Source organism: Neofelis nebulosa, chromosome 4 (assembly GCF_028018385.1).
Source record: "Neofelis nebulosa isolate mNeoNeb1 chromosome 4, mNeoNeb1.pri, whole genome shotgun sequence".
NCBI lineage: Eukaryota > Metazoa > Chordata > Mammalia > Carnivora > Felidae > Neofelis > Neofelis nebulosa.
In genome coordinates this window covers 108,097,034-108,122,649 of record NC_080785.1, presented here as the reverse complement: position 1 = coordinate 108,122,649, position 25,616 = coordinate 108,097,034, and the positions used below count along the sequence as shown (strand labels likewise).

At 63.0% G+C, this 25,616-nt stretch overlaps 2 protein-coding genes across 7 annotated transcripts in view; one reads left to right on the top strand and one right to left on the bottom strand.

Annotated features, from left to right (window-relative positions):
* Positions 1 to 12,061, top strand: part of CCM2 (CCM2 scaffold protein) — a 42,463-nt gene extending 30,402 nt beyond the window's left edge. For 4 of the 5 annotated variants that reach the window (XM_058725644.1, XM_058725641.1, XM_058725642.1 and 1 more), the window contains 8 exons: positions 2,838 to 2,921; positions 3,337 to 3,520; positions 7,020 to 7,156; positions 8,357 to 8,492; positions 9,511 to 9,568; positions 9,724 to 9,862; positions 10,715 to 10,853; positions 11,633 to 12,061. In XM_058725644.1, coding sequence (XP_058581627.1) covers positions 2,838 to 2,921; positions 3,337 to 3,520; positions 7,020 to 7,156; positions 8,357 to 8,492; positions 9,511 to 9,568; positions 9,724 to 9,862; positions 10,715 to 10,853; positions 11,633 to 11,913 — 1,158 coding nt within the window. In that variant the 3' untranslated portion in view covers positions 11,914 to 12,061. The remainder of the gene's footprint in view (positions 1 to 2,837; positions 2,922 to 3,336; positions 3,521 to 7,019; positions 7,157 to 8,356; positions 8,493 to 9,510; positions 9,569 to 9,723; positions 9,863 to 10,714; positions 10,854 to 11,632) is intronic. The other variant, XM_058725643.1, reaches the window with a different exon arrangement.
* Positions 12,062 to 13,392: 1,331 nt separating this feature from the next.
* On the bottom strand, positions 13,393 to 22,523 carry NACAD (NAC alpha domain containing). Of its 2 annotated transcripts, XM_058725633.1 has the most exons (8): positions 22,101 to 22,521; positions 14,826 to 20,300; positions 14,570 to 14,697; positions 14,420 to 14,494; positions 14,019 to 14,165; positions 13,797 to 13,946; positions 13,573 to 13,695; positions 13,393 to 13,485 (listed from the first exon to the last, which is right to left on the bottom strand). In XM_058725633.1, exons 1-8 carry the CDS (start codon positions 22,165 to 22,167, stop codon positions 13,471 to 13,473), a joined length of 6,180 nt encoding a protein of 2,059 aa, XP_058581616.1. In that variant the 5' UTR covers positions 22,168 to 22,521; the 3' UTR covers positions 13,393 to 13,470. The 2 variants fall into 2 exon arrangements, with proteins under 2 accessions (XP_058581616.1, XP_058581617.1); XM_058725634.1 differs by lacking the exon at positions 14,420 to 14,494 and having other exon boundaries at positions 22,101 to 22,523.
* Positions 22,524 to 25,616: the final 3,093 nt, after the last annotated feature.

Sequence of the window (25,616 nt, the reverse complement as noted above, 5' to 3'; positions counted from 1 at the left end):
GGGAGAGAGAAGGAGTGAAGCAGACTCTGTGCTGTCAGCACAGAACCTGATGTGGGGCTTGAACCCATGTACCGTGAGATCATGACTCAAGCTAAAGTTGGTCACTTAACTGACTGAGCTACCCAGAGGCCCCCCCAAGGCCCCTCTTAAATTTTTTTTTTTTAACGTTTATTTTTGAGAGAGAGATAGAGCAGGGGAGGGGCAGAGAGAGAGGGAGACACAGAATCAGAAGCAGGCTCCAGGCTCCAAGCTGTCAGCACAGAGCCTGATGCGGGGCCTGAACTCACAGACCAGACCGCGAGATCATGACCCTGAGCTGAAGTCGGACACCCAACTGACTGAGCCACCCAGGCACCCCCTAAGGCCCTTCTTTTTTTTTTTTTTTTTTTTTTTTTTTTAATTTATTTTTGGGACAGAGAGAGACAGAGCATGAACGGGGGAGGGGCAGAGAGAGAGGGAGACACAGAATCGGAAACAGGCTCCAGGCTCCGAGCCATCGGCCCAGAGCCTGACGCGGGGCTCGAACTCACGGACCGCGAGATCGTGACCTGGCTGAAGTCGGACGCTCAACCGACTGCGCCACCCAGGCGCCCCCCTAAGGCCCTTCTTTAAAGGGGATTTCTTGTAGTCAACTTAGAGTTGGGTCTTGAATTAAAATTTTATTTTTAGCAAGCTCTGTGTCCAATTGGGGCTTGAACTCATGACCCCAAGATCAAAAGTTACATGTTCTACCAACGGAGCCAGCCAGGCATTCCTGGGTCTTGAATTTTGTATTGAGTCTGACAGTCTTTGTCTTTTAATCGGTATATGCAAACTGTCACATTTAAAGTGATGATTCTGACACTTGGATTCGTGTCTATCATATTTGTAGCTGTGTATATTCACTGCCCTTGTTCTTTGCTTCTTTTCTCTGTTTTGGTTTTTGGCCTTCTATTCTTTTTCTGCCTTCTCTGATTTTATTTGAACTCTCTGAATACATTCTTTTAACGTCTCTTGCCAGGTAACCATTACATCCCTCCAATTTTGTTTGTTGGAGACAGGTTTTTTTTTCCCCTTTGCTTCAAGGGACAGGCTCAGTGGATACAGAGTTGTAGGTTGATGGGATTCTTTCCACACCTGAGTGTTTCATTCCTCTCCTGTGGGCCTGGTATCTGGAGAAGTCTGATGTCCTTCCTTGGCCTGTTCCTCGGTAGGGATGTACTGTTCTCCCATGGCTTACTTTAAGTTCTTCTCTTTGTCCTTGATTTTTTATGGGGTGAATATGAAATGCCGAGGTGTAGGGTTTTTCTTTTATCTCGCTCCTCTCTTCTCCCTCTACGTCCTGCTTGGTGTTCCCTGAGCTTTCCGAGTCTGTGGTTTGGTGTGGGGGTCGTTCCGGCGTCAGATATTTCTTCTTTCTCTTCTTCTCCTGGTGGTCCCGCGACATGTATGGTGCACCTCTTGTCATTTTCGTACCGTTTTTTGATATCCTGTCCCATCTTCTTCATGCTTCGGCCTCTTTTTCTGCGTTCTGGCTGACACACCTCCACGCTCACCGATTCTTCCCGTGGCCGTGTCCAGCCTGCTGATGTGTCTGTCAAAGGCGCTCTTTGGTCCTCATCTCTGTCGTGGTGTTTTTATTTATTTTTGGGACAGAGAGAGACAGAGCATGAACAGGGGAGGGGCAGAGAGAGAGGGAGACACAGAATCGGAAACAGGCTCCAGGCTCCGAGCCATCAGCCCAGAGCCCGACGCGGGGCTCGAACTCACGGACCGCGAGATCGTGACCTGGCTGAAGTCGGACGCTTAACCGACTGCGCCACCCAGGCGCCCCATCTCTCTCTCTCTTTTTTTTTTTTTTTTTTTTTTTTTATTTTATTTTTGGGACAGAGAGAGACAGAGCATGAACAGGGGAGGGGCAGAGAGAGAGGGAGACACAGAATCGGAAACAGGCTCCAGGCTCCGAGCCATCAGCCCAGAGCCTGATGCGGGGCTCGAACTCACAGACCGCGAGATCGTGACCTGGCTGAAGTCGGACGCTTAACCGACTACGCCACCCAGGTGCCCCTGTCGTGGTGTTTTTGATCGTCCATGTTTCCCATTGATGCATATTTGGAATTTCCGTGTCTCTGCTCACATCACCCATGATGAGCGATGTCCACTTTTTCTGTCGGAGCCCTTAGCGTACCAGGCACGCTGCTTTGAGCTCTGGGTCTGGCGGTTCCTGAGAACAGCTCTGGCGCGTCTGCATCTGGCTCTGATGCTTGCCCTGTCCGTTCAAACAGTGTTTCTGCCTCTCAGCGTGCCCCGTGACTTTTTGTTGGAAGCTGGACAGGATGTATCAGGTAGAAGGAACGGAGGTAGACACGCCATGCGTGTGAGGTTGCGTGTTGATCTGGCTGGAGGTCGATGTGTGGGGGCGGGGTGCACTCTCATCCCGTGGCTGGTCTGCCTGCACCCTCCCGCGAGCCTGTGCCCCTGTGCTGCCACGGCCACACATGCCTCTCACTTTGCTTCCTCTTCCGGAGAGAAGGCTGGGGGCCGGAGTCGGGGGTTCCTGTCCCTGGTGGCTCTGGTGCTAGGAAGCGAGTTCTCCTTGCGGGAAGGCCCTTGTCACGGAGAACAGAACGCTCTGCTCAGAGTGCAGGACGGCGGGGTGTGTGGGAGCGTCTCCTCCGCCAACAGGGTTTCCCCAGGAGCTCAGGGTGTGCTTCCTCGGGGGGCCTCCGCCCCGAGCCGGGCCAGCAGGCCTGGTGGCGGAAGGTGGAGGCCGGGCTGTGCCCTCTGCATATCCACGCCGGCTGATCTTCCCTTCCTTTCCCTTCCTCACAGCGGCTTCTCTCCTCGCTTTCTCTCAGTACTTAGGTCAGTTAACGTCCATACCAGGATACCTGAATCCCTCCAGTAGGACCGAAATCCTGCATTTCATAGACAATGCAAAGGTAACCCCATCCCCCTGACCCTGACCTCTGACCCTCCCTCTGCTCCAGCTCCTAGCTCTGGCCTCTGACCCTCATACTGTGACACCAGCTCTTGGTCCTCTGACACTGGGCCTCTGTGGCCGTGAGCGATGGCCCTGTCCCGTCATGTTATGGGTGCGCTTGGCTCTTGGCCATAAAGACTGTTTCTGTCCAAACATGAACTTTATTCTTCCTTGTGGCCTGGGGCTGTTTCTGGAAATCACATTTCCAAGATAGGTAAAGCACACGCTGTAGTCTGAACCCAGGCAGCTCCAGAAGCCACAGAGCTCCTGGAGCACGCGTGGCTATGCTGTAGGGCGAGTCCCGGCCTCTACACGCCGTGGGGCTCCTGGGGCCACAGCCGGGCCTGCGCTTCTGATGCTGTGGTACCTTCCAGAGAGCCCACCAGCTCCCCGGACACCTGACCCAGGAGCACGACGCTGTGATCAGCCTGTCTGCCTACAATGTCAAGCTGGCCTGGCGGGACGGGGAAGACACCATCCTCAGGGTCCCCATCCATGACATCGCCGCCGTGTCCTACGTGCGGGACGACGCCTCGCACCTGGTGGTCCTGAAGACAGGTATGGACCTGGGAGGTGGGGCCAAGGGGTCCTTGTCGGGCGCAGCCCGCGGCCTGGTCCTCGGTAGTGAGTCTGGGAATCCAATGGAGCCCTGGAGACGGTGCCTCCGGCGTCGGGTTGCTGCTCCGGCCTGCCCTGCTAGCTCTGAGGTCAGCTTCGGCCGGAGGTCAGTGACCCGGGAGGCCAGGAGAAAGAGGTGCTGAGCCGGCCCCTCTCCCTGGGGGTCCGTGGGCCTGCCGCTGTGCCTGGTGCTGCCCCCTCTGGGACACTGGAGTGTCCTCTAGGTGTGCGGGTGCGGTACAGCCACGAAGTGCGCCTCAGCTCAGCCCTCCAAGTATTTGGGCTCTGCCTTTGGCCATGGCTTCTCAAAGCTGGGTGCAGAGGTGAGACCGCACCGTCACGGAGCTCCAGGTCCTTGAGACGTTCTGCGCGTGTCCTTGTAGGAGTCAGGAGGGCTCTAAGACCCGCCCCCAGGGGGTGGGCCCCCTGCACCTAGCCCACCCCTCTTCCGGGGATGGGCGCCCAGTGTTGCCTGCTGGGCTCTCCCCATGGGCCGCCCACCAGGGGCCGCAGCCTCTGCCTGGTACCCAGTCCCTGAGACATGAGGAAGAAGTCACGGTCTTGCTTGAGCTGTGCCCCTCGGGGAAATCTGAGGTTGGCGCCACGGTACCGATGTCCTGGGCTCCTTTGGGTGCTCTGGGGGCCGGTGGGGTCCTGGAGCCATTCATTTCCAGGGGGCCTGGGAGCAGGGCCTGCGGGGGGCCAGGTGGTTCACCCAGAGCACACTTTAGGCAGTGTGGGCGGAACGTTGTTTTTCTGCCCGAGGTTGGCGGTTCGTGGGGCATCTGAGAGATTTTCTTAAGAGACCGGGTCCTGGTGAGGCTTCTCACACACGCCCCTGAGCGTGGGCGGCTCTCGAGGACAGTCGGGAGGTTACCGCCATGAATCCAGGAGGCCTACTGTGGGGCCACCACACGGTACCTGCAGCAGCTTGTGGGGGCTGCCCTGAGAGTGACAGGCAGGCCCTCTGCTTGTGCGGCTGTGGCTTAGCACTCCTGCACACACTGCACATCACACACGTTCCCACCACACATTCACACCACACACGTTCACACCACATTCACACCATGCACATCCACACCACAGACATTCCCGCAGATGCCACACACGTTCACACCACACACTCACACACTACATATACTCGCACACACACCAGACACGTTCACACGACACACACACACCAAACATATCACAGACACCTTACAGGTTCACACCACACACCCCACACATCAGGCACATTCATACTCACACCCCTGATGACACACTGTGCATCGAGGTCCCCTCTGTCATCTGCTTATTCTTGCCTTAGCTGAGCGTCTGATGTTTAATGATGGGCATTATTTCAGGTTGAATGATGCAAAACTTACCATACGTAACCATTTTAATTTATAAAAATGGCGGTTTGGTGTGGCTCAAACTAGTAGAAAGTGTGGGCCCCGGATCATCTTGTGCACTCTCCACATAAGCTGTGAGGAAGATCCCGTTCTCCCGCTTCACGGATGAACCACCAGAGCACAGAGGTTGCGGGACTGGCGGAGGGCCAGGGGGGAGATGGGGGGGGCTGGCTGGCCTAGGAAATGGCGCTGGAAGTGCTCCCGCCACTGCTGCCTGGTGCCGCTGTGGCCGCCCGTTTCCCTGCCTGGGGACAGACAGTCCCGCGGGAGGCCCGAGGTCTGCGGCATCCTGAGGGACAACAAGCGGTGGGAAGACCGGCCTCTGAGCAGCGCCTGCCAGTGTTGAGCCTGCTGGGTGGGCAGCCGGGCCCCCCTGGTTTCTTGTGTTGCGGGACATTCATCTGTGTTCATCATTAGAGCCAATTGCTAGGAAATGGGGAATGGATTTTTCTAAAGGGAGAGAGCGAACTCCAACACTTGGCAAAGTGAGACGAAAACTTGAGAGCTTTCGAGTTGAAGGAAGAGAATGAGTCCGTGTGTCCTGGGCATCTTCGTCATTTTAGTGGCTGGCCCTGCAGCAAAGGCCCAAGACCGTGAGCCTGCACATCCGCGAGGCTCCTGTGTGCGCCAGGCATGCTGTGTACGAGGTCCTGAGCAGAGCGGCCCTCAGCACGCTGGCACGGGCAGCTGACATTTGTTAAGTGCCTACCGCGTGCAGCGCCTCTGGATGCCTCTTTGGGTCCAGGGTTCGCAGGTGCTGGGAGGGGCGCGTGGGGGTCACGTCTGGCTGTGGGGGCTTCCGCGCGTGGCAGGCCCGGCTCGGAGGGCGGGGGCCAGATGTCCAGGCTCACCGGGCTGGAGCGGACTGCGCAGTCTCGTGGAGGGGTTTCTGTGGATGTGTGAAGGTCGGTGGGGATCTGAGGCAGCAGCTGTGGGACGGCTGGTGGGGATGCTGCTGGCGGCCAGACGTGGGCTTGTCGGAGACCGCACACGCGCACTGGACCTGACTGTGGGGCCGTACACCCTGCGTCCCTGGGAATGGCCATGGAGCTACTTAGACTGTCCTCGTAGCCACAGCAGTGACAGCAAGCAAGGGAAATAGATGTCCTTTGTGTCCCAGATGTGGTGCTGGCATGTCACCAGTTCAACCATCATTAAGACATCACGTGTTCTTCTCCGTACTTCCCGAGACCCTGTGTGTCATTCACATTCCATGCGCACCACAGGGTGGACTTGTCACATTGGACGTGCGCAGTGCCTGGTGCCGACATGGGGCTGTGCGGCCCTGGGGTCTCACTGTGGCGTTTGTGGGTCTTGGCCCCACATGGGGTGCTGCCCGCCCTACAGGGCCCCAGTCTCTGTGGGCACAGGTGTCCCGACTGTGGCTCCTGCCTGGTTCCCGTGTCAGGCCACGTGTGAGTCTTGGGTGTCCTCCATGGTGAGGTGGGCTTGCCCCCAGACACCCCAGCATCAGGGAGGCTCCACCTCCCATTCCTGCTCCCGGGCCGCCCAATGGGGGCCTCCCCACTGCGTCTGCCCCAGGGCACCTTTGGGGAGGTGCTGTGTGGGGTGTTAGAAATGTGGGCGGGAGCGTGTGCGGGCCAGGCCCCCTCCTGGCCTCTGCTCCTCTCATGCCCTTGGGCCCGGCCCTTCCGGCCCCCGTGCCTCACTTTCCCCGTCTCCTGTCGGAGTTGTGTTCATGCCCACGGTTCAGTGACGCTGTGAATAGAACCCCGGGAATACCTTCTTCGTGTGGATCCAAAGCAGCCGAATATTGGCAATTTCGTGTCTCAGCCTAAGGTGCTTGCGTCATCGGTAGCGGGGATGCCAGGAGGTCCTGCAGGGTGCTGATTCTCAGTGAGCAGTGGCCGAGCAACGGCCCAGGGTGAAGGCGTGTCTCACCTGTTACCCGCTTTGTTTAGAGGGGGTGAGGGAGGGGCATACCCGGGGCAGGCCTGTCCCTCACCTGAGCCAGGTAGGGGCTGCCCATAGCCTGCTCTTGAGCTTCCACACCTGCCCTAACCTGCTGCAACGTTGCTTCCCAGCCCAGGACCCTGGCATCTCCCCCAGCCAGAGTCTGTGTGCAGAAAGTTCCAGAGGCCTCACCACAGTCTCCCTGTCAGAGAGCGGAGTGGGGCCTGTGGAGGCGTGCTGCCTGGTCATCCTGGCGACCGAGAGCAAGGTGGGTAGAGGATGGGCCCTGGCACTTAGACCTGTCCCCACCAGGTCCCTGAGCCTCCTAGAGCTGGCCCAGGCCCCGCCCACAACCCAGGCCCCGCCCCAACCCAGACTCTGACCCCTCCCACACCCTAACCAGGCTCCTCCCAGATGCCCCCCACCCAGGCCCTGTCCACACCCTGACCCAGGCTTCTCCTACACTCCTCCGACCCCGGGGGCTCCTCACACACCCTGAGCAGGCTCTGCCCACACCCTGACCTAGACTCTTCCCACGCTGCAACCTAGGGTCCGCCCACACCCTGATCCAGATTCTGCTCATACCCCTGTCTAGACCCCGCCCACACCCTGACCCAGGCTCCTCCCACGTGCCGGCCCAGGCCCCTCCCACAACCTGCCCAAGTCCTACCTACATCCATGACCCAGGCCCCTCCCACATCCCCGATCCAGGTTTCTCCCACATGCCGGCCCACGCCCTTCCCACAACCTGCCCTGGTCCCTCCCACAACCTGCCTACATCCATGACCCAGGCCCCTCCCACATCCCAATCCAGGCTCCTCCCACATGCCGGCCCACTGCCCTGCTTAGGCTCCTGCCAGCTACACTGAGTCTGGTGCCTTCAGGCTGTGCTGCTTTTTTATTCCAGGGGCCTCACCCCTTTTTCTCTAAAACCGATGGGGGCAGTGGTCTCCCATACCCCAAGCTGTGCCCTGAGAGGGGCGAGTGTGGGCTTGGGGCCCCCCAGCTGCCTCAGGGCTGGCAGCCTGGGAGAGCTCTTTAGTAGTCGTCAGTTTAGTTTATGTCTGTAAGACTAGTGGGGACCGCGGTGCGCAGGAGCCTCTCATCAGTGCCCTTCCTCAGCTCTGCCTGCCTTCCAGCCAGGCAGCTCTCAGGGGGCTGTGTCCCTGGCCTGTCCCCACTGCAGGTCCCTCTAGACACCACCCCGTGACCGGGGGCAGAACTGCCCCCGACGGGACCCACATGCCTGTAAAGCTGTGTGCTCTCCCCGAGCCCCGGGCAGCAAAGGGGACCTGGGCAGCCCCGGGCAGCAGATGGGGGCTGGCGGCTGACGCACCTGGCCCCTCGGGTCCAGAGAGCCTTCTGGACGTGGGCTGGTCCCCTTGGGGACCTGCTGAGAGGTGGGGGGCCCAGGGCCCGAGAAGCAGGTGCCCGGCAAGCCGCCCAGGAGGGTCCAGCTTTGTTGCAGGTTGCTGCTGAGGAGCTGTGCTCCCTGCTCGGGCAGGTCTTCCAGATTGTGTACACAGAGTCCACCATCGACTTTCTGGACCGAGCCATATTTGACGGGGCCTCGACACCCACCCACCACCTGTCTCTCCACAGCGGTACGTGGGCCTAGGCAAACAGCCATGCTGTCAGGCGTTGATCCGTGGCCTGACAAGGCAGCCAGGTCCCCTGCCTTGGCTAGCCTGGTGGCATCCTGCATGACTGGGGGCCAGGGAACGCTCTCTCAGCCAGTTGCTTCACTGACCTCTGAACAGAGGGCCACAAGGGGCTCGGAGCATGGGGGGCTGGAGGGTGGGTATGGGGCAGGACCCCCAGGCCTTGCTGCTCTCGGGGTGAGGGCTTCTTCCAGGACCAAGGCTGCCTGGGTGGTGGGCACTTGGAAGCCGCCACGTCCTCTGGTATCTGTGGAGCATTTTCAGGTGCGCTAGAGCACGGGATGGGCTTCACCTGCACACGGCTGGCTCACTGTATCTGTGTTTTGCACACCAAGGGTGTCCATTGGTTCCCACTGCCAGGGATGCCCCTTGCTTGTCCCATCCGCCCCTCTCAGAGCTCACCAGCTGCACATAATGGTGTCCGTGTTCCTCATGATCTGCATCACACGGACCTGAGGTCATCTGTCCAGTGTTTCCCGAGGAGCTGCTGTGCACCAGGCTCTGCCGGTGTGAGGGTCTCAGGCCCCCGGGGGCCGCCTCTGTCCTCGGCGAGTAGCTGTCCCTGCATGGAGCTCCCTGGGTCCAGGTTGAGGGTCAGACCCACCTCTGATTGTGGCTTCTGCACCCCCGCCCCCCCCGCCCACCGCGGCCGTGAGATGTGGGGCAGGTCGTCCGACCTCTGGGATTCAATTCCTCATCCAAAGGGGGCAACACAGCCTCGAGGACGCTGCTGGCGCCCCCAAGTTGCGTTTCCCTTATCCTTGGCCACTGGGGAGCACTGTTCAGGCGCCCGCTTGGTGCGTCCTCTGAGGCCAGAGCCTTGCGCTCAGGCCCAGACCTGCAGCAGGTGGTGTGGCTCAGGACCCCCCAGGAGGGGCCCGCATCTTCTGCCAGGTGCTGGGCCGCCGGTCTCCGTGCCCCCTCCCCATGTAACCCGCAGCCTCTTCCGCACTCCCTGCAGACGACTCTTCCACCAAGGTGGACGTGAAGGAGCCGTATGAGACAGAAGTGGGCACGTTGTGAGTACCCCACCCACTGCCCCTCGCTCCTGTCAGCCGCCCGGACTGCCATGCTGGGCGCCCCCTGGCTGTCATTGGGCCCCCGCGGGGCGCAGTGGGGCGCGTGCGTGGGGCAGAGGCGGGGAGCCGCGTGCCCATGGCCCCTGTCCTTGCAGCTCCTTCCCCGAGTGCGTGCACGCAGGCGGCGTGTCGCCCTTGTCCTTCTGTATGCAGACGGCGCCCCACTCCAAGACGGTCAGTGAGAGCGAGCTGAGCGCCACTGCCACCGAGCTGCTACAGGACTACATGCTTACGGTGCGCCTAAGGAGGGGGGGGGGGGATGCAGGGAGCAGGGACAGGGGACCCTGCTGGTGACCTCGTGTGCTTCTCTGTGTGCCCGCACCCTTAGGGCGCGCTCATGGTCAGAGGAGGGCTGCCGGGTGGGCTCCTTGTGGGTCTCGGTCAGCGTTCCCCTCCCTGTAGGAGGACGGCAGCTGTGGGGCGGCAGGGGGTGGGGGGGGATCAGCAGCTGTGGGGGCGGGGGAGGACAGTGGCTGCGGGGGTGGACATTGGCTGCAGGGGGGGTGAAGGAGAGCAGCTGCAGAGGGGGAGAACCACGGCTGTGTGTGTGGGGGGGGACAGAGGCTGCAGGGGGGAGGACCATGACTGTGGGGGAGGACAGCGGCTGCAGGGAGGAGGACTGCAGCTGAGTGTGGGAGGACAGAGGCTGCAGGGGGGAGGAATGCGGTCGTGTGTGTGTGGGACGACCACACCTGTGTGTGGGGTAGGACTGCGGCTGTGTGGAGGAAGTCAGCCGTGTGTGGGGGGAGGATTGTGGCTGTGGGAGGGAGGACCACAGCTGTAGGGGGGAGGACTGTGGCTGTGTGTGAGAGAGGACAGTGGTTGCTGTGGGGAGGAGCACAGCCGAGTGTGGGGTTGACAGCGGCTACAGGGGAAGAACCGTGGCCGCGTGCTGGGGAGGATCGTGGCTGCGTGGGGGAGGATCACGGCTGTGTGTGTGGATCACAGCCGTGTGTGTGGGAGGATGGCGACTGCAGTGGGGAGGATCATAGCCTTGTGTGTGGGAGGATTGTGGCCGAGTGTGGAGGGAAAGGGGCTGTGGGGTTTGTGGCAGTGCCGCTCATCCCCGCCCCCCTCCCCCGGCAGCTGCGCACCAAGCTGTCCTCGCAGGAGATCCAGCAGTTCGCGGCGCTGCTGCATGAGTACCGGGATGGGGCCTCAGTGCATGAGTTCTGCATCAATCTGCGCCAGCTGTATGGGGACAGCCGCAAGTTCCTATTGCTGGGTGAGTCCCGCAGGGGTGTGGCTGGAGTGTGGGAGGCTCCATTGAGGATGGGATCAGGGTGGGTCGGCCTGGAGGGCTCTTTCCGTTGACTGGCAGGACCTGCCCACGGGAGCCAGACTGAGGAAGCCAGGACTGTGTGCGCGGTCAGAGCGACTGCTGGGGGTGGGGGGGCTTCCTCCAAGAAGGTGGCACTTGAGTGGGTTTTGGTGGGTGACTAGGAGTTCGCTGGGCGGAGAAGCGAAGGCACCACTTCCAGGTAGAAGGACCTGCCTTTGTTGAGACGCTGGCCCAGAGCTCAGGCAGTGGGTGGGTGACATGTGGCCCTCCATGCCTACTATGCACACCCTGTGGGATGACCGCCTCGGCTGTGTCTTCTGAACCCTGAGCCTGGAGAAGGCAGCCGGTGATGTGGGCTCTGCCCCCCACTGTCCAGGGAGGGTGCGCTTGTTCAAGCTGCCACCTGGCACATCCAGCCCGAGCTCTCGCCGACCCCCAGCCTCCCCGCTGGGGTCAGTTACCCGCAAACACCCCCACCGCCCCCATGTTCCTTTGTGTCTGGTCCTCGCATGGAGGAGTGGGAGGTGCCGGGGGAGGTCCACCCACCCCCTCTGTTCTGCACTCAGAGGCCTGTGAGCAGCCGCAGCCAGAACCAGGCAGGGATGGGAGGCCAGCCACCTGCTGCAGAGCCAGGACCTGCCGGCGCTCCCTCTGCGTCTGTTGGGCCAGGGGGGCGGGGCTGGACGCAGGGCAGGAGCCTCAGGCGAACCCTGTGTCCACAGGTTTGCGGCCCTTTATCCCGGAGAAGGACAGCCAGCACTTCGAGAACTTTCTCGAGACCATCGGGGTGAAGGATGGCCGGGGCATCATCACTGACAGCTTTGGCAGGTACCGGCGGGCGCTGAGCTCCACCTCCACCTGCACCTGCCCTGGGAACAGGGCCACGGGCAGCTCGGACGACCAGTCTGCGCCCTCGGAAGGGGACGAGTGGGACCGCATGATTTCGGACATCAGCAACGACATCGAGGCTCTGGGCTGCAGCATGGACCGGGACTCGGCCTGACCCTCTACTGTGAAGGACGCGCCCCAGGGCGCCGGTGCACGGGCCTGTCCCTGGAGGGATCCTGGGGGTCCCTTTGGTTTTGCACACGACGTTCCTGTCGAAACCCTCAGAGACCTTCAAAGAAGTTTACTGCGATGTGAACGATTCATCCGTGGTCCTGGTGTGCTTGTGATCTGGTGGGTGGGGGGCTGGGGGCCTGGGGTGGCTGCCCTTTGGCTCTTGGGGCAGCAGGTGCTGGTGTGACCCCTCACCTGAGTCCCCGGTTCCTTGGTCTCCCTGCTGTCACAGGTGGTCCCACCCCAAACCTGTCCCCCTTTCTCCACCCTGAGAGCCCAGGGTCCTGGTTTTCAGGGGGCCATTGGCACTGTGTCCTAGGTCTTTCTTGGCTGGGCCCTTCCTGTGCCCTTGGCACATGGGGAGGCAGCAGGGGTGACCCACCCTGGGGTCGGGGCCTGGAGATTGTAGTGCAGGAGGGTCAGGTGGAGAGCCCCTCCTCACCCAGGAGATGCCTCTGCCCGGGGAGACCCCTGGCAGCATGTGTAAGAAGCTCCAGGCTGAGCTGGGTGGGTGCTGGGTCCCCAAGGAGGGAGGACAGGGCCCTCAGCTTCCAGGGAGGCAGGGGTCCCAGCAGCAGGTTGGGATGCAAAGAGGGGTCTCATTCTTGGCTCTGGCCTGGGCTGTCTGGGAACTGGTCGTGGGCCCGGGCAGGCAGAGCTAAGGGGACATCCAGTTGGGGCCAGCCTCTCCCCAGCCCACTATGGGTCTGAGTGGCCATAGTGGGGGTGGGGGAGGTGGCCACATGACAGGCCCTGGCCTAAGTGTCCTGTGTGGATGGCAGGAACGGCTCCCTCCCCTCTGCGGGCCCCGCTCCCATGTGGCCCCACTCAGCGGGTCCCTGGACTTTGGAGAAAATGTGGAGAGGCTGCATGGCCATTCCGGGCACAGTGAGGGGCCAAGGACTTTGGGGACCCACTGCCCCAGCAAATGCCTTTCCGCAGCTGATCATCCAGAGCCCCTGAGTCTGGGGGTTCCTTCCCGAAACTCCCATCCCCAGGCCCACGCCTTCGTGACTGCCCACATTCTCTGGGCAGGTGAGGCATCCTGGACATAGATGGGCCTCCCCCCTGGGAGACGGGGGAGGACTCCCACCCTCCAGAGACACGTGGGGACAGAGCCCCACTTGGGGGTGGACACAGGACCCCCATTCTGTGGGACATGTGGGAACAGAGCCCTGACCTCTGGGGACAGAGGGAGAGGACACCCACCCTCCAGGGGCATGGGGAGGCCACCATTTCTGGGACATGAGCGGGTGGGCACACCAGCCTTTACGAACACAGGGGACAGACCTCTACCCTGTAGGACATGGGAGGGGAGACCCCCCCGCTCTCCTGGGGCTCTGCATGGGCCCAGGAAGTGTCTCCCCTTCACAAGTGCCATGTGGCCGCAGCCTGCCCGGGACTTTGGAGCAAGAGCAGAGGCTCTGAGGAGACACCCATTTATTGAGCAGCACAGCTGGGGGTGGGGACGGATCCGTGGCGGGCGGGTGGCGGTCGGCGGCTACATGGTGAGTTCCTGTGGGAAATGCAGAAAGACAGGGCAGGCTGGGGAGGGGCCCGGCAGTGCCAGCGACAGGGGTCTGGGAAGGGGCCGGCCGCTCACCATGATGGCGTTGACGATGTCACTCTGGTTGTCCCTCAGGGCCCGCACGGCCCTGGCCCTCGACACGTTGGCCTGCGCCATCACCAGCTCGATGTCCCGGAGCTCCAGCCCTGCCTCGTCCACCTGGGCGGGGTGGGGGGAGGTGAGCAGGCAGGTTCTGGGGCTGCCCCCTCCCCGGGAAGAGCCCCGAGAGCCCCTGGCCCCCCTGTGTCCCTGGGCCTCACCTCCTCCTCCTCTTCCTCCTCCTCCTCCTCCTCACACTCGGGCCTCACTAGCGGCCCTGGCGTGGACTCGGGAACCAGGGCGGAAGTCTCCGTGGGCACTTTGAACTTCTCGGCAGCGGCTCTGTGCACTTGCTGGGACAGGTCCTCGATCTGCAGCAGGGGGCACGGCTGTCAGCCAGGCCCCCGCCCCGAGTCCCCACCCCCACCCTGGGCCGGCCAGACCTTGGCCTCCCCGAAGACCACGTAGGTGTCCGAGGCCGGGCTCTTGAAGACGTCAGGCTTGGCGATGACAAAGAGGATGTTCTTGGACTTCTGGATGGTGATCCTGGTGACCCCCTGGATTTGCCGCAGGCCCAGCTTGGACATCGCCTGGGGGCACAGTGGGCTCAGACCCGGTCATCGGCCGGGGGGGTCCCAGGCTGGGGTGGGGGGGCAGCACGCCGACGGGGGAAGGGGGGCTCTGCCGCCGACTCTGGGGGACCCTCTGTGGGCTTTGGGCCCACCCTGCCCGGGGCGTACATGGGGCCCCAGCTTCGCACCGGTGTCCGGGACTGCGTTTACTCGACGGCTCGTCGGCCATTGGCTCTGAGGGGTCCCCTTAAGTGGCCGGCCCCCCCACCCACCTTTCGGGCCTTCTTCTCACTGCGACTCTGCTTGGCTTTGGCGACGGTCTCCTCGCTGCCACCGCTGGCCGGGGCCTGGGGAGGACAGGGTCTGAGCCCCTGAGTAGGGGATGCCCTTCCAGGGGTGCGCCCTCCCCCCTGGCCGGGCACCTGAGCTGGGCACTGTGCGCCCTGTGCTCCTGACAGTTCCTGCTCCTCTGGTTCTGCTGACGACTCCCCATGGCTGTCGGAGTGCTGGGCCGATCCCTGGCCGGATCCCGGGGCCCTGGGTGGCGAGTCTGGGGAGGGGGGAGGTGTGAAGAAGGCCTCTGCCTTCTGACTTGGCCCCATAGCCCGCCCACCCACTCACTCTGGTGCCCCGCTCAGGACTGCGCTCCGGCTGTGTCCTCCCCTGCCCCCCACTCACCTTCCTCCAGGCTGTCCTGGTCATCCTGCTGCTCGGCGGCCGGGAGCCCTCGAGGGCCAGGAGGCACTTGGCAGGGGGGCGAGAGCCTCCAGGCCTGGTCTTTGGCATGGGTGTCCCCCACAGGGGCCGTTTTGGGGCTGAGGAGGGGGGAGTGGGGCGGGAGGCCTACACGATGCCCGGCCCCTGGAGGCTTTGTGATTCCTGAGAAGGTAGCTGCCGCCCGCTGGGCTCCTGCCCGTGGTGGCTGGAGGCCCGGAGAGCCCGAGGGCTCCTTGCCTTCCACCGAGTCTTCCCTGGGGCCCTGGCAAGGGCAGGGAGCAAGGAGTGCCTCTGTGGGGACACGGGGAGCAGAGGGCTCGGGGCCGAGGACCCTGTCCCGGGGCACGCTGGGTGGGCCTCCGGCAGGGCTCTCCAGGGACTGTGCTGGGGACGAGCTGGGTGCTCCTGGTGCCACCTGCGCCCATGCTCCACTTCCCGGGCCCGGCACGGGCTCCCGCTGAAGACAGGGTGCTGGTGCGTGTGGGGTAGGCTCTTTGGGGCAGCCCCTGCCTGGCCTGGGTGCGGACCTCAGTGGGGACTCTGCACTGGAGCCCGGCCCCGCCTCCGAGGTCACAGCAAGGGGAAACCCGAGCCCCTGGTTTGCTCTTTGGCCTACCTCAGGGCGCGCGGCAGGATGTGCCCTCCTAGCCCCCTGGGGTGCTGGCTCAAGGCCCCCAGCCCGGCAATTCTCACCCCCTAGGGCCTCCTTCGGGGCTGAGCAGGACCCAGCTGTGTGGGCAGTGCGCACACGGGCCCCGGGATGGGTTCCCTGCTCAGGTGCCAACAGGACCGCCACTGCTTCCTCTCCAGCAGAGACAGGAGTGGGTGGGGCCATGGCCTCCGTGGCAGGCTCAGGGCATTCTAGGGCCTCTCTGGCAGGTTCTGGAGGTTCTAGGGCTGCTACGATAGGCCGAGGGAGTTCCAGGACCTCCGTGGCAGGCTCAGAATGTTCCAGAGCCTCCGTGGCAGGCTCTGGGTGTTCCGGGGCCTCCAGGGCAGGCTCTGGGTGTTCCGGGGCCTCCGGGGCAGGCTCAGGGCGTTCGGCAGGCTCAGGGCATTCCGGGGCCTCCGGGGCAGGCTCAGGGCGTTCCGGGGCCTCCGTGGCAGGCTCAGGCTGTTCCGGGGCCTCCGTGGCAGGCTCAGGCTGTTCCGGGGCCTCCGTGGCAGGCTCAGGCTGTTCCGGGGCCTCCGTGGCAGGCTCTGGGTGTTCCGGGGCCTCCGTGGCAGGCTCAGGCTGTTCCAGGGCCTCCGTGGCAGGCTCAGGGCATTCCGGGGCCTCCGTGGCAGGCTCAGGCTGTTCCGGGGCCTCTGTGGCAGGCTCTGGGTGTTCCGGGGCCTCCGTGGCAGGCTCTGGGTGTTCCGGGGCCTCCGTGGCAGGCTCTGGGTGTTCCGGGGCCTCCTTGGTAGGCTCTGGGTGTTCCGCGGCCTCCTTGGCAGGCTCAGGGTGTTCCGGGGCCTCCGTGGCAGGCTCTGGGTGTTCCGGGGCCTCCTTGGCAGGCTCAGTGTGTTCCAGGGCCTCCGTGGCAGGCTCAGGCTGTTCTGGGGCCTCCGTGCCAGGCTCAGGCTGTTCCGGGGCCTCCGTGCCAGGCTCAGGCTGTTCTGGGGCCTCCGTGCCAGACTCAGGCTGTTCTGGGGCCTCTGTGGCAAGGTCAGGCTGTTCCCGGGTCTCAGTTGCAGCCTCAGGGCATTCTGTGGTCTCCGTGGTAGGCTCAGAATGTTCCAGGGCCTCTGTGGTAGGCTCTGGGTATTCTGGGGCCTCCATGGCAGGCCCAGGATGGTCCGGGGTCTCTGGGATGGACTCAGGGTGTTCTGGGGTCTCTGTGGTAGTCTTGGGGTGCTCCAGAGCCTCCATAGCAGGCTCTGAGTGTTCTGGGGCCTCCCTGGCAGGCTGTGGGTGTTCTGGGGCCTCCATGGCAGGCTCTGGGTGTTCCGGGGCCTCCGTGGCAGGCTCTGGGTGTTCCGGGGCCTCTGTGGCAGGCTCAGGGTGTTCCAGGGTCTCCGTGGCAGGCTCAGAATGTTCTAGGGCCTCTGTGGCAGGGCCAGGATGTTCCGGGGTCTCTGGGATGGACTCAGGGTGTTCTGGGGCCTCTGTGGTAGTCTTGGGGTGCTCCAGGGCCTCCATAGCAGGTTCAGGAAGTTCTAGAGCATCTGTGGTAGGCTCAGAATGTTCCAGGGCCTCTGTGACACGCTCAGAGTGTTTTGGGGTCTTGGTGACAGGCCCAGGATGTTCCAGGGCCTCTGTGACAGCCTCAGGGCATTCTGGGGCCTCCATGGCAGGCCCAGGATGTTCCAGGATCTCTGTGACAGGCTCAGAATGTTCCAGGGCATCTGTGACAGGCTCAGAGTGGTCTGGGCTCTCGGTGTCAGGCCCAGCATGTTCTGGGGTCTCTGTGACAGGCTCAGGGTGTTCTGGGGTCTCTGTGACAGACTCAGGGTGTTCTGGAGCCTCTGTGACAGGCTCAGAGTGTTCTGGGGCTTCTGTGGCAAGCTCAGAGCGTTCTGGGGCCTCTATGACAGGCTCAGAATGTTCCAGAGCCTCTGTGACAGGCTTAGAGTGTTCTGGGGTCTCGGTGACGGGCCCAGGATGTTCCGGAGCCTCTGTGACAGACTCAGGGTGTCCTGGGGTCTCGGTGACAGGCCCAGGATGTTCTGGGGCCTCTGTGACAGACTCAGGGTGTTCTGGGGTCTCCGTGACAGACCCAGGATGTTCTGGGGCCTCTGTGGCAGGCCCAGGATGTTCTGGGGTCTCTGTGGCAGGCCCAGGATGTTCTGGGGTCTCCATGGTAGGCTCAGGGTGTTCTGGAGCCTCTGGGACAGACTCAGGGTGTCCTGGGGTCTCAGTGACAGACTCAGGGTGTTCTGGGGTCTCCATGGCAGACCCAGGATGTTCTGGGGCCTCTGGGACAGGCTCAGGGTGTTCTGGGGTCTCGGTGACAGACTCAGCGTGTTCTGGGGTCTCCATGGCAGACCCAGGATGTTCCAGGACCTCTGTGGCAGGCTCAGGCTGTTCTGGGGCCTCTGTGACAGCCTCAGAGGGTTCTGGGGTCTCCGTGGCAGACCCAGGATGTTCTTGGGTCTCTGTGACAGGCTCAGGGTGTTCTGGGGCTTCTGTTACAGGCTCAGAGCGTCCTGGGGTCTCAGTGACAGACTCAGGGTTTTTTGAGATCTCCGTGGCAGACCCAGGAAGTTCTTGGGTCTCTGTGACAGGCTCAGGGTGTTCTGGGGCCTCTGTTACAGGCTCAGAGTGTCCTGGGGCCTCTGTGACAGACTCAGGGCGTCCTGAGGTCTCAGTGACAGACTCAGGGTGTTCTGGGGTCTCCATGACAGACCCAGGATGTTCTGGGGCTTCTGTGGCAAGCCCAGGATGTTCTGGGGTCTCCATGGCAGGCTCAGGGTGTTCTGGGGCCTCTGGGACAGACTCAGGGTGTCCTGGGGTCTCAGTGACAGGCTTAGGGTGTTCTGGGGCCTCTGGGACAGGCTCAGGGTGTTCTGGGGCCTCTGGGACAGGCTCAGGGTGTTCTGGGGCCTCTGTGGTAGTCTTGGGGTGCTCCAGGGCTTCCGTGGCAACCTTGGGGCATTCTGGGGTCTTCGTGGCAGGCTGTGGGGGTTGTGCGGCCTCCGTGGCAGACTTGGGGGTGCCTGCAGTTCCCCTTGAGGCCCAGAGTGTACCAGTGTCTGCAGCTGGCTCCACGCCTTCCAGCTGGGCTTGGTTCCAGGCCGAAGGCTCCAGGCCTCCAGCATGTCTTGTGTCCCTCTCCTCAGGTGCCGGCCTCGGTTCCAAGGTTGTTTGTCCTTCCTGCTGGGCTGCGGTGACCACAGGCTTGATCCTTGGGGTGTGTACGTGCAGCTTCTGAAGCCTGGCCGCAGCGGCAGGCCCCCGGCCCAAGGGGAGGCCTGTGTCCTGTGGGGGCCGGGCTGGGGCCACAGAGTCAGGGTCCTGGCCTGCTTCTTGCTTCAGGGTCTGCGGAGAGTCTGGGCTTGGTGTGAGGTCCCCCTCTTCTGGGGCAGTGCAAGGGGCCAGGCCTACGGCAGCGCCGTCCTCCAACTGCAGGGGCTGAAGTGTGACTGTGGCAACAGGCGCTGGGCCCAGGACGGAGCCCTCCTCCTCCCCCCAGGCCTGCGAGGTCACCCAGGGGTGGCCTGGGGCTTCCTGCAGGGTGGGAGCAGGGACCGCCCCTGTCTCCTGGGCACCCGGTTCGTGGCCCTCCATGGCCCGGCCGGCCTCTCCCTCAGAGATCCCAGGAACGGGCAGCCCCCCAGCGCCGTCCTGGAGCAGGGCGGCGGGCTGCGCATGGGGCTCCCCGCTGTACAGCCTCTCGTCGTCTGCCCCCGCATAGGAGGCAGAATCGGGGTCGGACGAGGCCGCTGAGGTGTCGTCCCGGAAGGCGAAGGCCTCGTCCATGCCCTCGGTGATGGAGAGGTCAGACAGTGACTGCAGGGAGGAGGCGAACGTGCTGTCGTCCTCGCCCTCCCCGGCTGGGTCCCCTGCAGAGTCCCGGCTGTCCTCCTCCTCCTCCTCTTCCTCCTCCTCTTCCTCCTCCTCAGGGGCCCTTGGCGTCACCTCCACGGCCTCCACCTGGAAGAGGAGGCTGCCCCGGAAAGGCAGGAGGGAGGCGGGGATCATTGGGTCGTTGGCCAGGAAGTCCAGCTCGAAGAAGTGGCCATCCTGGCCCCAGGAAGAGCTGCTGTCTGCCGAGATGCTGGACTCCGGGGATGGGGGCCCTGGGGGCCCGGCAGGGGACGGCTCCTGCTCGTCTGCCACAGACCCCGGCGGGGAGAAGCCCCAGCCTGAGGGGATGTCCAGCCCTTCGGCCGGGACCAGTAGGCTCAGGGAACAGGACGGGGACGAGGCCCAACTGTCGCCGTCCGCTGTGATGTAAGAGCCCGAGGGCGAGGCTGGCGGCGAGTCCCCCAGCTCAGCCTGGGTGTCCCGGGCATCCCTGCGGGGCCCTGCGCCGAGGAGCAGGGCACAGGTGGTCTCGGTGGGGGTGGAGGGAGGCGTGAAGTAGGAGTCGGGGTCTGGGGCAGGGCAAGGCACAGGAGGGTCACCCTGAGAACACAACTCGGAGGGTGGGTTCAGGCTGGGATGCCCACCTTCCCGGTCCCTGAGCTCTGGCAGGGCTGCCCTGGGTGGCGGGGGCGCCCGGCGGGTCTCCTCGCCCATCACGATCCGGGGCTCCAGGGTGGCTGGAGGGGGACCCCCGGCGGGCCGGGCTTCGGGTGGCCCAGGGCTGGGGCTGCCTTCTGCGGGGACCGCCCAGGCGGAGGGGGTGCCGCGCGGCCCCGCATCCCAGCTGGCTCCCTCCGGCGGGGGCCGGGTGCCCGGCTTGCTGGGTAGGAACTCGAGGGCCAGGCCGCCAGGACCCGGGCTCAGGGCACAGTGCTCCAGCCGGTCCCCTCTAGGGGTGGAGGCCGAGGCCACATCACAGGATGACTCTGTGGGAAGAGAAGGGCGTGAGGAGGGTACGGGGTGTGGAGTGCAGGGCGGGCGGGAGAGTGACCTGGGGCCGCACCATCTGGCGTGGGGCGTGGGGCGCAGCGCAGCAGCCACGGGGGGGATGGGGAGTGGCAGGGGGTCAGCCGAACACAGTAATGGGCTTCTCTCTGAGGCTCTGCAGGGGTGAGGCTGGTACCCGTCTCCTTGGGTGCCAGCTGGCTGGCCCCCTGCCCTCAGTCTGTGACCTCTCGTGACCTCTAGGGAGAGGCCTCCGCATTCAACTGCCCTGGGACAATGAAGGCCTCACAGCTCCTGTGACACGGGGGCCCGGGCCCTCTTCCTCATCCCTCTCCTCACTGCCCCGTGGGCACCTGAGGCCAGCCTGCCTGCTTGTAGCCGGCCCTGCCCCGTACCTGCTCCCAGAGCTGACGGGACAGGCCCTGGGCTGGAGCACACGGCGGGGGCAGCGCTGCAGTGGGGATGGGCCCTGGGGGGTCACGGGGGGCTGGAAGAGCTCCCCCCCCCCTGCCCAGGAACACACGAGTGGGTCCCCTGGCAGTGTTAGGGAGGCTGCCTCTGGGGGTCCTGTTCTATGACGCTCACCCGCGATCACCCCTCAAGTACCTCTGTGCCCTGGCTTTCTGTCTGCAAAGTAGAGTATTTGCCAGGACTAGAGAGGAAACTTTCACAAAGGGGCAGCCCCCTCCCGGGCCTACCCGCGGGCCTGCAGTCGTGGCTGAGCCCGGGGCCCTTGGGCCACACCACTGGGATTCTCAGGTGGTGGGGGGACCCTGAGAAGCGGGTTCACAAGCTGGCTGCAGTGTGACAGACACCCAGGGCCTGGAGGTGGGTGTGGTGGGCGGGGTCGGGTGGAGTCGGGGCTCTTGGCACAGAGCCAGTGTGGTGCCCTTACCAACCTGCACTGGGGCAGGGAGAGGGCAGAGCTGGGCCAAGGGGGGAGGGGAAGGGAAGCCAAAGGTCAAAGGTTTTTGTAACCATCAAGGTCATCAAGCGGCCTGAGCAGAGCCAGCCTGAGACCCTGGGTCTGGGGAGTCCTAGCCTCCATCCACTTTACGGGACCCCAGAGGGAGACCAGGCCCCTGGGCCCAGGACTGGTCACATTGCTGGGTGACTTCTATCCACAGCAAGGTGCCCATGGCCCTCCAGGACCCACACATGGCTGACCTCCGGCTGGTCACCCTGGCTGGTCCTCCCAGACCCAGGCAGACCCCCTCAGCCTCCACCAGCAGTGCTGGCCCGGCCTTTCTGAGGATGTGGGCCTGCGCCCCGGCCCTAGTTCCCCAGACCCTGCTCCCCCAGGGCACCCCGGCTCACAGCGGCCCCTCTGCCTTCCCCAGGCTCCAGCTCCAGTCCTGCTCCGCAGACCCAGGCCCGACCAGTCACTGGCGCTGGGGCGGCCTTCAGGCATCTGAGGGTTCATATGAGACCTGAGCCGCCCAGGACTGCCTGACCCTGGGCTCCTCGAAGACAATGGGGCGGCGGCCCAGAGGGCGGGCGGTGGGCCCGCGAGCCCCAGAGCTGGGGGATGATCCCCACAAGGCCCCTCTGGCTCCTGGAGGACACCCGGGTTCCCCCTGCCCTTCCCCGCAGTCCTGAGTTGGGACTTGCGGGGCATTGGGTGGGGGCGGGGGGGGGTGTCAGGATTCAGGTGCTCGAAAGGGCAGGACGCCAAAAGGACCCGGGAGGGGACGGGGAGGGGGCTGGGTAGAGAAGGGCGGAGAGGGACAGGCGGGGAGAGGCGGAGGGCGGCAGAGACGCACGCAGGAGCGAGACCTCACCTGTGCGGGGCCCGGGCCCGCCCGCCTCCGGCAGCAGCAACTCGGCGCGGGCAGCCTCCCCGGGCATGGCCTGACCGCGCGCCCTTCCCTCCGTGCCCGGTCTGTCCGTGTGTCCGTCAGGCCGAGCCTGCGCGGCCACCGCCCCTCGGCCGGGGGGTGGGGGTCAGCGGATGATGTCAGAGGCGCCCCGCCCGCTGGCGCCCCGAGTGAGCGTGCGCGTGCGCTCCGAGCACTGCGGAGGGCCGTGCAGGGGGGAGGCGCCGGGTGGGGGTGCAGCCTCCCTCCCTCCCCCGACCCAGGCTGCGCCCTCCTTCCGCGCCGCGCGGCCCCGCCTTTCCTGCAGCATCTCCGTCTTTAACGGGAGGAGCCCGACCCCATGGAGCATCACCCCTAAGCCGGGAACTGGCAGGGGCGGGGGCGGGGACGGTCGCCAGAACTCGGGCTGCGGGGGCCTGGGCGCTCTGGGGGAGGCGGCGGCGCAGTCCTGGTGCCCGGCCTCCTGCGCCCCCCACCCCTTGCCTCCATCCCGGAGGTGAGCTGGAGCCGCAGCTCCACGCTGATTGGCTGGTCCTCGCCGTCGGTCTCCGTGGCAACCGCCTCCCGGCTCCATGGAAACCGGAGGGCAGGGAAACCGGTGGGAGCGCCGCGGGGCGGGCAGCCCCGAGGGAGGGGGAGCCGCGGCCAACCCCAGTTCCCGCCCCGGTCCCCGTGCCCCCCGCCGCTGGGCTCTCGGGCGGAGGAAGAGGAGACACGCCTTCCTCGTCCCGGAGGCCGCCCGGGCCACACCCCAGGGGCGACAGCGCTCTCGAGCCTCCCTGATCTGTGCCCTCACTCCCACCCAGGCCCTCCCGCGCTCACACCCGCCCAGTGCCAGGCTCCGGCCCGGGGACACAGATGACCATTGTCACCACCCCTGAGCTGGGTGCAGGCAGGGAATCAGAGCGGCGGTTGTCGCGGGTGGGGGTGGGGGGAGTGTCCCCCACCTTGTCTGCTGCTGGCACGACCCCAGACGCAGCGTGGGGCTGGCTCTCTGCGTCCTGCACCCTGTCACCTGCTGGCAATGCCGGCGACCCGTCCCCTCGTCCCCCTCCCTCTCCCCCCCCATGGGCTCCCCTTCTCTTCCTCTCCTCCCCCACACCCTTCATCCACACCTCCCAGGGTTTCCTAAGTTGCCTCCTTCTAGGGCCCTTCACCTTTTGCCTTGGCAGACCCCCTCCTAGCTCCCACTGCCCTGCAGACCCCCTACCATCTGGACAACACAGATTTTCCAGAAACCCAAAGTCCTTCAGCAGTCCCGAGGGGCTTCCAGTCTGGACATAGGCTGGTCTCTCCCTTCCTCCTGACTAATCTAACAAGAAATGCAGGAAATAGGAGACAACCAAAACAGAGGCGCCTGGGCAGCACGGTCACTTAAGTGACCAACTCTTGATCTCCACTCAGGTCATGATCTCAAGCCCCACGTCGGGCTCTGCACTGATAGTGCGGAGCCTGCTTGAGATTCTCTTTCTCTCTCAAAATAAAAAACATTAAAAAAAGAGGGAGGGGGTCACCTGGGTGGCTCAGTCGGTTGAGTGTCCAGCTTTGGCTCAGGTCATGATCTCACGGTCCATGAGTTCTAGCCCTGTGTCGGGCTCTGTGCTGACAGCTCGGAGCCTGGAACCTGCTTCGGATTCTGTGTCTCCCTCTCTCTCTGCCCCTCCCCTGCACGTGCCCTGTCTCTCTCTCAAAAAAATAAATAAGGAAAAAATAAAATAAAAACTAAGGAAAAAGAGTATTCAAAGAAATGATAGCTGAAGCTTGTAGGCAAAAAATAGAAACATATCTTCAAGCAGCTGAGCAAATCTCAAACCCTAAGGCAACCCACGTCGGGACGCCTGACCTGTGACGTCTAGCGCTGAAGACAAAATCAGGGAAGCGGCTGAGAGACCCAAGGGAGCACCGAGGAGAGCCCCCGTGCACTTCTCCCCTCAAGCCAGCCTGTCATGCAGCATTTCTGCCTTTCCCAGGCCCCACCCCTCCTCCCTCCAGGTGCTCACTTGTCCTGTCCTTCCTTTGTCAACAGGCTTGCTTTTCCAGGCAGGCGGGGTGTGTACCTGTGGCCAAAGCGCCTTCCTTCTCCAGCGACAACACTTTCTTTCAACGACACTTTCTTTCAACGCTTGAGAACCCTCCTGCCTCCGGGATGGCCCAGTCGGTTAGGCGTCTGTCCAAGACTTCGTTTTGACCCGGTTTCGGCTCAGGTCATGATCTCACCGCGTTAGTGAGACTGAGCCCTGAGTGGGGCTCTGTACCGAGTACTGAGTGTGGAGCCTGCTTGGGATTCTCTTCTCTCCCTCTCACTCTGCCCTTCCCCTCCTCGTGCTCTTTTTCAAATAAATAAATAAATAAATAAAAATAAATTCACAAATCAGGAGGCAAAGATTTGCTGAGTGGATAGAAAAGCAAGACTGGGGGTGCCTGGGGGGCTCAGCTGGTTAAGTGGCCGACTCTCGATTTCGGCTCGGGTCATGATCTCAGGGTTGGTGAGACCGAGCCCTATGTGGGCTCTGTGCTGACAGCGTGGAGCCTGCTGGGGACTGTGTCTACCTCTCTCTGCCCCTCCCCCACTTGTGCGTGCGTATGTGCGCACGTGCACTCTCTCTCTCTCAAGTTAAATAATCATTAAAAAGCTAGACAACTACATGCTGTTTATAATAAACTCACTTCAAGTCCAGTGACAGCTGTGCTGGAAGAAAATAACAGAAAATGACACGAATAGTAACCAAACACACACAACACACAACCACAAGCGGGGGTGGCTAAGTCAGTACGTGAGAAAGTGCACTTTGGGGCAAAGGGGTAGGCGGCGACAGACTGACACACGTTACGGGTAATGGAGCCACACATGCTGGCTCTCGGAACCTCGGAACACATGAGGCCGAGGCTGACTGAGCTGAGAGGAGGGGGCCGGTCTGCAGGAACGGTGGAGGACTGGACTTGACCCTCAGGACCTCTAGACAGAAAAGCAGCTGGATGTAAGGGAGTCACGTCGCCCGCCCGCAGCGGTCTGCGGGGTGGTCCCCCCAGCAGCGCAGAGTGACCCTGTGTTCAACGTGGGAAATGTTCCCCAAGACAGATCAAACCCCAGACTGTAAGGCAAACGTCAACATGTCTAAAATACCTGAAATCACAGGGTTTGTACTTAGACTGCAGTGGACTCCCACAAAGTCAATCAGCAAGAGGAAAATCTCCAAACACTGGGAAGAAAACCACACTCTTGTAAATGATCCTGGCTCAAACTGCAAGTGCTCCAGGGCATTTTTAAAAACACAGAACTGGTTAAGCATCTGACTTCGGCTCAGGTCATGAGCTTGTGGTTCGTGGGTTCGAGCCCAGAGTCAGGCTCTGTGCTGACAGCTCAGAGCGTGGAGTCTGCTTCAGATTCTGCATGCGTGTGTCTGTCTCAAAAATAAATAAACGTCAAAAAAATTAAAAAAACACAGAACTCAACTGGATAAAAATAAAAATACGGAACAT

Coding starts and splice junctions, on each gene's coding strand:
- NACAD (XM_058725633.1), bottom strand. CDS start 22,167: ATGCCCGGGGAGGCTGCCCGCGCCGAGTTGCTGCTGCCGGAGGCGGGC. Junction 13,947..14,018: donor TGGTCTTCGGGGAGGCCAAG/GTCTGGCCGGCC, acceptor CCCCTGCTGCAG/ATCGAGGACCTGTCCCAGCA. Junction 13,696..13,796: donor AGGAGGAAGAGGAGGAGGAG/GTGAGGCCCAGG, acceptor CACCCCGCCCAG/GTGGACGAGGCAGGGCTGGA.